The 11784-nt window shown below is 35.2% G+C and overlaps 1 protein-coding gene across 6 annotated transcripts in view; it reads right to left on the bottom strand.

Annotated features, from left to right (window-relative positions):
- The window catches only part of TXNDC11 (thioredoxin domain containing 11), a 34971-nt gene that overhangs the window by 6324 nt on the left and 16863 nt on the right, over positions 1-11784 (bottom strand). For all 6 annotated transcript variants that reach the window (XM_052773454.1, XM_052773450.1, XM_052773449.1 and 3 more), the window contains 5 exons: positions 10419-10619; positions 7150-7933; positions 4574-4719; positions 3234-3343; positions 1220-1300 (listed from right to left, as the gene is read on the bottom strand). In XM_052773454.1, the coding sequence (XP_052629414.1) occupies positions 1220-1300; positions 3234-3343; positions 4574-4719; positions 7150-7933; positions 10419-10619 (1322 nt within the window). The remainder of the gene's footprint in view (positions 1-1219; positions 1301-3233; positions 3344-4573; positions 4720-7149; positions 7934-10418; positions 10620-11784) is intronic.

Raw genomic sequence — 11784 nt, 5'->3', positions numbered from 1 at the left:
CTTATTTAGCGTACATTTTATACATTGAAATTTCTTTTAATATTAAACTTCTTCCAAAACAAAAGGGAACATAGCTGACATATAAATGAAATACAAAACAGAGGAAAATTTAACCCTTATTTTCATTAAATCTGGACAAGATATGAGCTATCTCTATGTATAATGCCATTCCTACACTATGTAAATTCAGAGACTTTGCTTTCGATATTATCATCTCCTTTAGAGAGCTTATAAAGGCCAAAAGTATTTCAAGTCATTCTCTTTGCCGCTGTTAGACTAGTTCTTAGCTGATGAAATACTTCCATAGTTTATGCAGATTGCCAAAGAATCTGATATCCACAATACAGGTACAGCTAGACACACATAAATTCCCCCTAAAAACCAAACATCAGAACAGTGAGAGAAACACAACCTGAAAGAACTTCAGTTTGAGCAACGCACACCCCAAAGTCCCTCTGATTACGTTATATTCGTTCTACAACAGAGGAGTGAGGGAGAAATAAGAATACACAGATTACGACCACTGTAATATTTCCAAAGGATGCATAAGCCCTCCTTTAGTACTCAGATTGCCTTTTTTTTTTTTTTTGTTAAGACAATTGTTTTACTTTAAACCCACATAACAGTCTACCTCCTCTCCCTCTGTAATGTCAGGATTGTTAAGTTTTTTTCCTCTTAAGACTAAGCTTGGGGTGGATTACTTACTCTTCATCTGTGCTTATTTTTTAATTTTTCTTCATTAAAAACATAGCAAGCAAATCCTTGCATTTTACTGCAAGAATCCATTATAATATTCTTTGAGATGTCTCTTAGTTTATCCAATTGGAAGCGATTAGATACAAGCTGCACTAGATCTACATTGCGCCACCATCTACATAATTTCTCCCCCTTTTTCCCCTCCTGTAGTCACTCATTAATTTATTTGGGCCATTGCAAAATAATAATTTTAAATACAACCAAATAATAAGGAAAATTACCGAAGAATAAGGTTAGTAATGCTGCTGTTCATAAAGAGTTACAAACAATTAAATAATGACCTTTGGACAGAACATTCACTATCGGCATACCATCAGCTATCCATGTCTGTTGGGGTTTTTTTTTGTTGTTTTGTTGTTGTTGGGTTTTTAAAATTAGAATATGCATAAAGTAAGAATGCATACATGGAAATGAATTACTGTTTGTCTTTTTTCTCTACTAAGACATGTAACCATTACATTACCTCTGATGAGGAAAAAATAAAATGGTTGGGAGATGGTCTGTCATAAATTCCCATGGAAGGTCGTTTCGAGTGGTATCAATTCTGTTAAGAAAAGACACACTGATGAAGAGAACAGGCAGATGAACAATCTGTTTTTTCTTGTAAAACGCCATTTGAGGAATTGGGAAGAAGGAAATGCAAGTATCTGTGAAAGTAAATCTAAATGTGTCATGTCAAAAATATGTTGTGCATATGAGTAAGCAGAATTAATTACCAATATTCAAGATGATGAATCTCAGTTTAACAAATATCTATGGGGGGTTTTTTGCTAGAAAAATACGTACAGTATTCCAACTGCTCTCACTCAGCAATTAAATCGCACACTCATTATGTACACACCTTCCTTCTCTGAAACAACCAGCCTGCCTCACACTTTCAATGTGAGACTGAAGTTTTTTCTATTCATTAATTTGTTCCTCAAGTACAGCTCTAAGAATATTTTCCCCTCAAGTAGTTTTGGGATTAAATTGTGTCTTCCAAGGACAAGCACATTCTTAACGGCACATTTTTTTCTAAAGCTGTCCATAGAAAGGAACACAAGATTTTGTGACTGAAAAACTCATTCAATTGCTTGTTATGTTTTTCTCTGCATTTTTACGTTTTCTTTGATTACAAATAAAATTCTTATTAATTACAACACTTTTATTATAGAAAAAAACATACGTGATCACATCGGTAATACTTCAATAAAAATAACGGAGCAAATGAGAGAACTTCAAAGTCAGGAAAGAGAATGGGTGTAGATTTGAAAGTAGCATTACATCTGTGGGAATAAAGCCACAATTATAAACAGGTGATAACTCCAGATTTTTAACTGAATTTTTTTCCTGTACATCTCATGCTGCCTCCTGCCTTAAGTTCAGTCAGAATGAAACAAGGATGCAATCAGAGCAGATGTTTTAAGTATTGATGTATTACCAAATACATGAACAAGAATGTTTGGGTTGCACTGAAACATTAAAAACCCTGGAAACACCAAACAAAACCATGTCTTTGTTATAAATATATAGTATACACATGCATATATATATATATATAAAAAAATATATATATAAACTGGTTTTGGCTGGGATAGAATTTTCTTTATAGTAGCTTGTATGGTGCTATGTTTTAGATTTGTGATGAAAATAGCATTGATAACATAGGAGTGCTTTGGTTATTGCTGAACAGCCCTTCCACAGCATCAAGGCCTTCTCTGTTTCTCACTCTGCCCCCACACTGGATACACTGGGGGGTGGGGACATAACCAGGCAGATGACCTGAACTAACCAAAGAGCTATTCCATACCATCTAACATCATGCTCAGCAATAAGAGGGAAAAGAGGGTGTTTTAGGGGGGTTAGCCATCTTTTACTTGGGAACGGTCTGGGGCATCCGTCTACCCACAGAAGGTGGTGAGTGACTGCCTTTGCATCACTTGTTTTGCTTTTTTCTCTCTCCTTCCACTTATCCTTGAATTATTAAACAATTTTGTTTTGTTTTATCTTGACCTCCAAGTTTTCTTGGTTTTATTCTTCCTTTCCTCTTCCCCCGTCCCATTGGGGATGGAGGGGGGGAAGCGAGCGAGCAGCTGTGTGGTGCTTAGCTGTCCACAAGGGTTAACCCACAATGTGTATTTTGCCTATCTCAAACACAGTACTACAGGATGTAATTATCTGCTACATATTATCAGAGGGGGGTAAAAATTTTCTGCTGCCGTTTTATTGATTCACTTCCTGAAATTAGGAAGCTTCAAGATTAATTGCACTGTTTAAAAATTCATTTTAATTAAACTGTGTAACTACTGCAGTGAGATTGAAAACCACCAAATTTATACAGAGGAAAACAAAATAATGCATTCAAAGAGAAATGAAGCAGATGACATTCACATCTACTATTGCAAGATTGTAGAGCGAAAAAAAGTAATTATTTTCTAGGCTGATGACCTCCATGAACTTAAATTATTCTAGAGAGATTAAATCAGAATCTTTTTTACCTTGCCACAGTGAAATTATCTGGAGGCAAAAGCCGAGCAAGTTGAATAAAGACGTGATTAAGAGAAGCACAGAATCCACACCACTGTGCATAATAGAGCAGCAAGACATTCTGGAAAATGAAATGGAGAAGAGTTTGATTATCTATTGTAGTTAATCTGCAGAAAAGGAGGACTAGTCTTCACAACATCTAAAACCTGGAACCCTTAAAACATGAAAGGAAACTATATCCCAATGTTAATAAACTTTAATCTAAGTTATTTACTGACACCCTCTGTCTACTGAGTTAACACACAAAAACTCTTGGGGAATTCTCTTTCCATATAGAAGACGACAAAATGAAGAGGATTATTTAGATCATTTGGTTTCGGATCATTCCTCTTAATTGAAAAAGCACCAAACTTTAGACAGTGACTGTATATTTTATACTGTCAGGGGGGTGGAAAATTATGTCTAGAGGCTTTTTGCCTCTAACCAGCATAACAGGAGTTAAGGCTGCTGGAAACCAATTACTGGAGATGTGTACATTCACTGCAAACCTGAAAGACAATAGATATTAATCCTTACTATCAGATTTTTAAGATATCAAAGTAATTTAACTACTGTTCAGAATAACATCTTATGTAAAGCAATTTCATGGCATGCAATTCGAAAGCTTTCACCTGTGAGAGTTTTGGGGTTTTTGCCATGTGCTTTCAAATAATGCCTTAGGTTTAAAACCTTCTAATTATTTTTTTTTCCTATTATGCCTACTTTGCAATAATTTTAAACTTTTTTTAAACCAAGTTTAAAAAAAAAAGTAATATATAGAAAAAAAGTTGTGGTATGTTTATTTCCTTTGAGGTATGAGACACAGGAATCAGAATATTCTTCAATGTTACCTCAAACCTTATGTATTTAGCATGTGCTCCTGCTACAGTGGAAGAAAGGAAAAAGAAAAAAAATCAAGTCAAGGACACCTTTTTTTTTAAATTAAAAAAAAAAAAAATCTATATTTCAAAACACAGGAAAAACCCCACACCTCCTCCCCCACAAAAAAAACCCCAAACAATCCCCAAAACCCCAACAAACCTTGAACTGTGACAGAAACCTGTCAGGGAATCAGTTGCACTGACTTTTTGATTATTTTAACACCAGAAGAAGATCTTTTGCAGATTTACTTAAGATCCCACTATTCCAAATTGCCTTTTTTAAAAAAAAAAAAAATACTTCTGAATTGTTACAAAATAACATATTTTATGTTACAAATAAGAAAGCATATCAATGTAAAAAAAGGCTAAGACCCCCTCCTCAAAAGTCTGAGCAATTATTTGCAAGAAACTTTTTCAGTAATGATGTATACCTTTTCACTCAAAAACACGGTATCATGAAAGGTATTAGTAGTCACTTCAGTGATTACACGCTGTTCATGAAAATGGACTGAAGGGTCATCAACAAGATGCCTTTTCAAGGGACTGTAGAGAATACTGAAATTTTTTATGAAGTTCTCTGAAATGAAATTGATACATAACAAAGTTATTTCAGTTTCACAAATATGTGATTTTGGCAATTTTTACTTTGGAATTCAGAAGAACTTACAGAGAAAATACAAATTCAAACCTGGTTTCACATCATTAATTTTTGACAGTTTGGTATCAACTCTGGAGTAACCACCACTGATGTGAAAACAAGACAGAATTTCACAGTTTTTTTGCTTTGCTCACTAGAGTCTTCTTTTCACTTGCCACACTACTCTCTAATCTTGCTTCTACCCCTATTCAATTCTACCCTCGTAATCTAACCACACACCCGGTAAATCATAAATCCTCTCACCATTTTTCACTTTCTAGATAGGATTGAAGTATTTGGCCCTTATCTTGAAGGCTCCACTTAATTCCACATTTATTATTTTCATTTTTAATTACTTTCCCTGTAATTCTCCTTTTGCTTTAGACCTTTAAAGACTCTGCTATTCCCATGCCAATATGACCAGCCACCTTTTGTTTACCAGTGACCACCTTCCTCTTCATTCAACTTTCTCCTTAGTTTTAAGATATTTAACAAGCAGTTGGCCACTGGTAAAAATTTAAAACAAGCTCTAAAGCCCTCAACTACCTTCAGCTACACTACTCTGAGCCTGGACCATGTTCTCTAAATTGCGGCAAGATATCGACTGTATCCTTCTTTTCAATTTAGACAGAGAAATATTATTCTATGCATTATAAAATAAGAGTATTCAATAATTAAGACAGAAGAGATAATATCAAACACATTAAAAATAATTATTTGATCAAATAGAAATATCTTGTGCTGGTATTTCCAGTCCAAAAATAGGCCCAAGTAAAACCGGCACTTTTGTACATACATACAAAATACCAGATCATCAAGTTTATTGCTGAAATGCAAACAGCAGTATATTTAATTTTATATTTACTATTCATCATTTCATTAAATTGTCACACCAGACTAAACCAGGTTTTTTCCTTCTAGATCTCCAGATCTGGGATATCTATGCATGATTAAGTAATAACTGAAAGGAGGAGGCTAATTAAGAGACATACTCCTGAATTTTTAGAAACCATCTGTATAAACTAAAATCTGTTAAAGGTATTAAATACAAATCTGTTTCGTTATTTTAAAACATCAAAAGTTAAGATGCTTAAGAAGTAAAATAAAACTTTAAAAAACCCACAAAAACCAAACATAAATCACAGTGACTTGTTGACAAAATACGTGGAAACTAAAATTTGCCGGAAGTTCAAACGACTTGGAATAGAAATATACTGAGTGTTACTCAGCAGAGAAACCCTCATCATGCTCAGGAAATCCTGTGACCTGAAAACAGTTTGAGACAGAAAGTACTGGGAGCAGAAAGGGGAAGGAAATTTGTATCTCCTCAATCTGATCTTAATTTTTTCTAAACATCCTTTTATGGTCACTGGGGTTTTTGTTTGTTTTTCCAGAGTGTTCTTCTGGGGGGCTGGGACAGAGACAGAATACAGGGCTGGATGGGATCCTTAATAAGAACATGGCTATTTGTTCTATGTTGTGTATACTTTTGTACTTACAGATTTATGGCAAAATGCAAATGTAATTAATGCTCTAAGAATTACACTGATACACCTTCTTGAACAATTTATTTTAATACTATGTTCACCTGAATTTACTTCCATGTTTACGTCAGTGCTAACATTAAAAAACCCTGCATTTTCTGAAGGTGGACTCAGTTTTGCACATCATCATGATAGGTAAATGCATGTGGTTAGGCATGTTGTGTCTTATTCAATAACTTGCAAATAAATCAGAACTGCAATTGTTGGGTTGGTAATTTTTGGGTTTGGTTTTTTTTTTTTTTTTACTCCTCCAATTCAGCCAGGAAATAAAAGTATTGACAGATTTGGCCAAAACCTCTTCAGAGCTCTACCTTGAAAACACACACACTTTACAAAATAAATTTAAAACAATTTATAAGTTGGTTTCAGAGGACAGGAGGAAGGGCTAGTCTCTGCTGGTAAGTGGGCAGCATCTCCTGAAATTCTGGGATATTTTAGTACACAGAACAGCTGAGCAAACACCAATACCACCATTAATATACAAATGTCTTCTGTAATATCAAATGTGCTAGATGCATAGTAATTTCCCCCCCCCCCAAGCAAATTAGTTTAGATTTTACCAATTCCTTCAATGCATCAGGCAGTCAAGCATCACACATTTTGAGGTTCACTTCTTTTAAAGTGAATTACTTTTGGTATATGAAACTTAGTTCTTACATCATCTAGAACACAATTCTACTGCTTGGTTAACTACTAAATAAATTAGAATAGAATAAATTACGATTCACAATGCTGACTTTTCAAAATGGCATTAAGTTTGCAATTCATAAGCTTACTTGCAAACTTAATTTTCTTATTTAAAGCATTTGTATAGTGGATACCATACCCAGGGCAGATCCAACAAGTGACTGATTTTGATCCAGGACATAGTGCACTTCTTCTTTCAGATCAACAATGGCAGCAAATTCCTTAAGATGAGTAGATCTTGATGCTCCTAGTCTCTCTGCATATATCCAAAAAAGATTTGAATCCAGTAGATAGAGATTCAAGGTTTTGTTGGTCCTGCAGCTCAGACCAGTAATGTTAATGCCACTAATATGAAGGTTAGGAATAAAACAATTCCTATCCTCAATGTGAGGAATAGAATGTTGGGTGTTATCTTTCTTCCCATGGGAAGAAAATGCTACTTTGGGGGTCTGAAAGATGGTCTTCTCAGAACTAATGAAACTTAAAAAATGCCTGTTTACTGTCCTGCAACATGCAGTGTAATAGCTAAAGGGACTATAGAAACTTAAGAAATTGCTGCATTCTATGGTATTTGATATAACTTGAAAAAAGGTATGTTCCTGGAGGTAGAAAGAGTCCAAAGCTGCTTCTATCTCTAAAAAGTTACAGTGTGGCACATGGACTTTATTTGGTTTGACACCAAGTGTCTGGTTAATGCAAAGCTCACAGACATTGTGAGTTCTGGATATTGAATGCCACTGTGGAAGCACCACTGTGTTACAGCATGGGTACTTGGTTATTGAAAATGTTTCTGGTAATTTCATATGTGCATCTGGTACAGAGGAATCAAAAGCTGGTGAATCAGTGTCTCCTAAGTGTTGAAGATCTGGCTCAGCTGCCTGGCTTTTATTACAGTTGTGGTATTCCAAGGCCACTTTGGTAATCTACGGGGTGGGGGAGAAAAAAAAAAAGAGAACAAAAGCAGGATTAATTGTACATAGTTCACTCAAATGCAGTTATTTGTTGCAGGTTTAACGAAGTGTATGCAATTAGAGCTGGAATTTCAGAAACATGAAGTTGACTATTCTTCTTTCTAACAAAAAAATTATAGGAGGCTGTGACGTGATAACAAAGTTAAATTTTCAGATATTTCAGCATGTAAGAATTACATGTACAGAACAACAAAAAGCCACTTTAAAATTTTTTTCAGTCCGCTACACTGATCTCAAGGTCTTCTTTGCATTGTATTTATCACAGTGCAATAACACTACATTTTAAGGTTAAATCCCACTATGTGAAGCATTAATCAGTACAGGTTCCTGAATTTCCCTTATTTTCCAATACGAGGAGAAAATAAATTAAAGCATTCCCATATGAAAAGCAAATAGAGATTTTTCTTCGTATAGGTGGTGCACAAATTTTGTAGCAATCACTAACAGCGTTGAAGCAATGTTAGTATTCTCCCAGCCATGGGCATATAGTTGTAATACTGCAGGTGTACTTTGCATATAGTAACACGTGACTTACTGGGAGAAGAAAGAAAAAAGGAAAAGAAGAAAAAAGCCTGCCTCTCAGTGCAAACATTCCTGTGCTGCATCACCATTTTGTTTTTCATAACCAAGGGGAAACATGCAGCAAAAATGGCATTTGTATGGACCATAGAAGGAATTCCCTTTCTAGGAGATAAATAACAGAACATATAAGAAAGGAAAATGAAAGAGGAAGTTTCCCTTCATCCTCATCTATCACATTAAACATAACCAAAATACAGAACATACGCACATTGCTTACAGAAGAACGCTTTGATAGGAATCATTATAATTATCAAAGGGATGTTGAATCATCACATCTAGGAGGGGTGCTGTGTCACAGGACCATCAATATTAAGATGTGGTCTATAGCAAAAGTTTGTTACAGTCTTTAAGAATTTGTTCTTAGATGTTTTCATCCTGAAAACGCTCAATTAAATCCTTAAAAGAAACTTCACCCCTCATAGTATAATCTAGCCTGAAGATTTTGACTACCTACATAGAGAAATACGAGAAGTAATTATGAACAGAAAACCAGATTTGTGATACGAAATCTCATTTCAGCGAGCTACTATCAGAAAAAAAAATTTGCTCTGACAGCTTTCAACATAAAACTTGACAGCCTTGTTCTTTGCAACTGGTGTACAGTCAAGTGGTTTCATTGCTTGATGAAACCCACAGGACAGCTGAAGTAAACATCTCTTCCTATAGTAAACAAGTTGCATAATATCTCTCTATCAAAGCAAAGCTATACCACATCAGCTGGACTATTTTGTATCTCATTTCACATTTTGATATAGATAAATACTGTTATTTAGCAGAATGAAATCTGAAACGGAACGTCTTATGTTGCACTGATTTGACCTAAATAAGTGGTATCTGTTACTAAAACGTTTAATCTGTGACAAGCATCACTACATTAAGTCTGCCAAAAATAAGACAGGTTAGTACAAGAATAATCGCAGTTCTTTTCCAGTCTTTCCACAAAGATTTCCCCAACCCTATCTTGTAGCACTATAGCTTTTATTTTGTCTATTTCTAGATTGGCTAAACATTGTATCCTAAGTTATCTTCATTTTTTTCCTCATTGCTTCAGACACTGCAATATTAATTAGGCCTCCTTGTGGAAACCACACATTCCAGGAGATAGATGCCATGTATGTAAGTCAGCATTGCCACCAAAACTTAGCCCTGCTTTTCATCTTCCACAGATGCTTGGTTCTTGTTCCACACTGTCCTTAGTGCTATGCGATCACCACTGTGATGTGCAGCTGTGTGATATACTAAATGGGACAATGGGTTCCAGCTAAAAAATAGCCCAGGGGAAAAAAAAATTATTTTTCAGCCAAGTTAGTTTCCCTATCTCGTTTACTTCACAGCTATACAAACTCTTGTCCTAGGCAGTTCAGAAATGGAAATAACAGCAGAGAAAGAGAAAACTGGAAGGCGACTGTCTGGTTTAATAAAAGGTCCATTCTTCCTTGTGTAACCACCTCTGGAAACACGGAAGGAGAGGAGAAATAGAATGACGTGGACAAAACACAAGTCCTGCAATACTCAATTCATTCTTGCTTTTCCGTTTGAGCTTAGTCAGCTGGAACAGACAACCAAAGATCTGCATCTCTCACACAGCACTCGCCACAAAAAGAAGGAAGTCAAGGAAAAGAGTTAGGTGCTTGTTCTAAACAACTGTTGACATGAGATAAAGGCATGTGTGGGATGCAAACCAGCGTAAGGGAGTTATGATAATATGGCTTGAGAAAAAAAATGTTTTTAAACAAGACTGAATACTTGGAACAGTGAAATAAAATGAGATATCTGTCACAATTAAGCTCAGAACCCTGACTAGAGTTCTCGAGCTCTAGTATTTTTGAAGCAAAAAAATAATTATTTCACTTACTTCATCTAAAAGAGGATGAATTTCTGCTAAGGGATTGTAAGGTATAAATATAAGAAGTGCTGGTCCTTTCTTCAGCTCATTGTTTAGAAGAAGGCTTTTTCCACCATGTGGTCTCAGCCAGCGTATGAGCGTCTCTCGATTTTCTAGAGCCCACTTGCAAATGTTCTCAGCAGTATAGTTCATGATGTCATTTGGATAGATCTTGAAGGGGGGAAAAAATAATTACTTGTCCTCACTTGGTTTAGTAACGAATGCAGTTCTCAAATATGGCATGCTTTGTTCCTGTAACGCCTAAAACTCTCTTTCTAATGACACTATTCAGCGAGCTTCAGTGTGTCATATACCCTTTCTCTTTGGGAAATCTTTCCAAATCCTCATCAAATCATAGTAATACACACAACCTTTCAGGCAAAAAGTGTTCTACCAGGGAAGCTCCTCTTTCTTTTACTACATCTTTATAATCTTTATTTTTCTCACTAGTATGAATTTTCTTTGCAAGTGAAAGAGCTCAGTCTCTAAGTTGGTGTCATCACGTATCTTGATTTATGGCATATTAGAACACTTTTTCCCACTACTCATTCACCATATTAACTCATTCTAAATTAGTCTTTTAAGACCCCAACATCAACATTGCATTTAAAACTGGTATTTCTTAATACTGAATGCAGGGAAAACAAATGCATAATAAAAAGCGCTCACAGCTTCTAGGGTCACTTTAGAAAATTAAGGCAAGTTTATCTTAAATCATTTGCACAGACAAAAGTTGTTTTATGTATTCACCAGTAATTTAACCTGAAAAAAATCCACATTTTTCCTAGTCTCAATTGAATAAAATACATGTTACAATATTTATCTTCACAGAGTTTCCACTCGTGGTAGCACTGTGGATACGTAAGGTCTCTATGCCAAATAGCAAATCTGAAAGTTAGTATTTTCAGTCTTAGTCTTCCAAAAACAAGGCACGTGGATTAAGAATTACTATGAATTTTCAATTAAATTAATTTGCATGATTTTTCTAATCAGTGTAATGTCATACCTTTAAACCAAAATGCAAGTTGTCACTATTCCTACTATCTCTCCACAAAATCTCTTTGTCCATTCAAGTAGCCTTCTAATTCTGACCCACTGAAAGAGGTAGAAACTTTAGGAAAAAGTCTTTGTGTAGTCATTTCTGAGGTGTTTGGGTTTTGGGGATTTTGTTTTGATAGAGATGATCAACTTGGGTCTTATCTACTGTTTAGAACAGCTGCTGACTGATAGAATGAAAATGTGTATTACTGTATAAAAATATCATTCTTAAACATCCTGTATCATAAAGCTCCGTGAAACACTTATTCACAGTCTACTATGACAGAACTTCAATCTC

Source organism: Harpia harpyja, chromosome 21, assembly GCF_026419915.1.
Source record: "Harpia harpyja isolate bHarHar1 chromosome 21, bHarHar1 primary haplotype, whole genome shotgun sequence".
Lineage (NCBI taxonomy): Eukaryota > Metazoa > Chordata > Aves > Accipitriformes > Accipitridae > Harpia > Harpia harpyja.
Note: the sequence above shows the minus strand (reverse complement) of the source record. Positions and strands in the feature narration are given on the sequence as shown.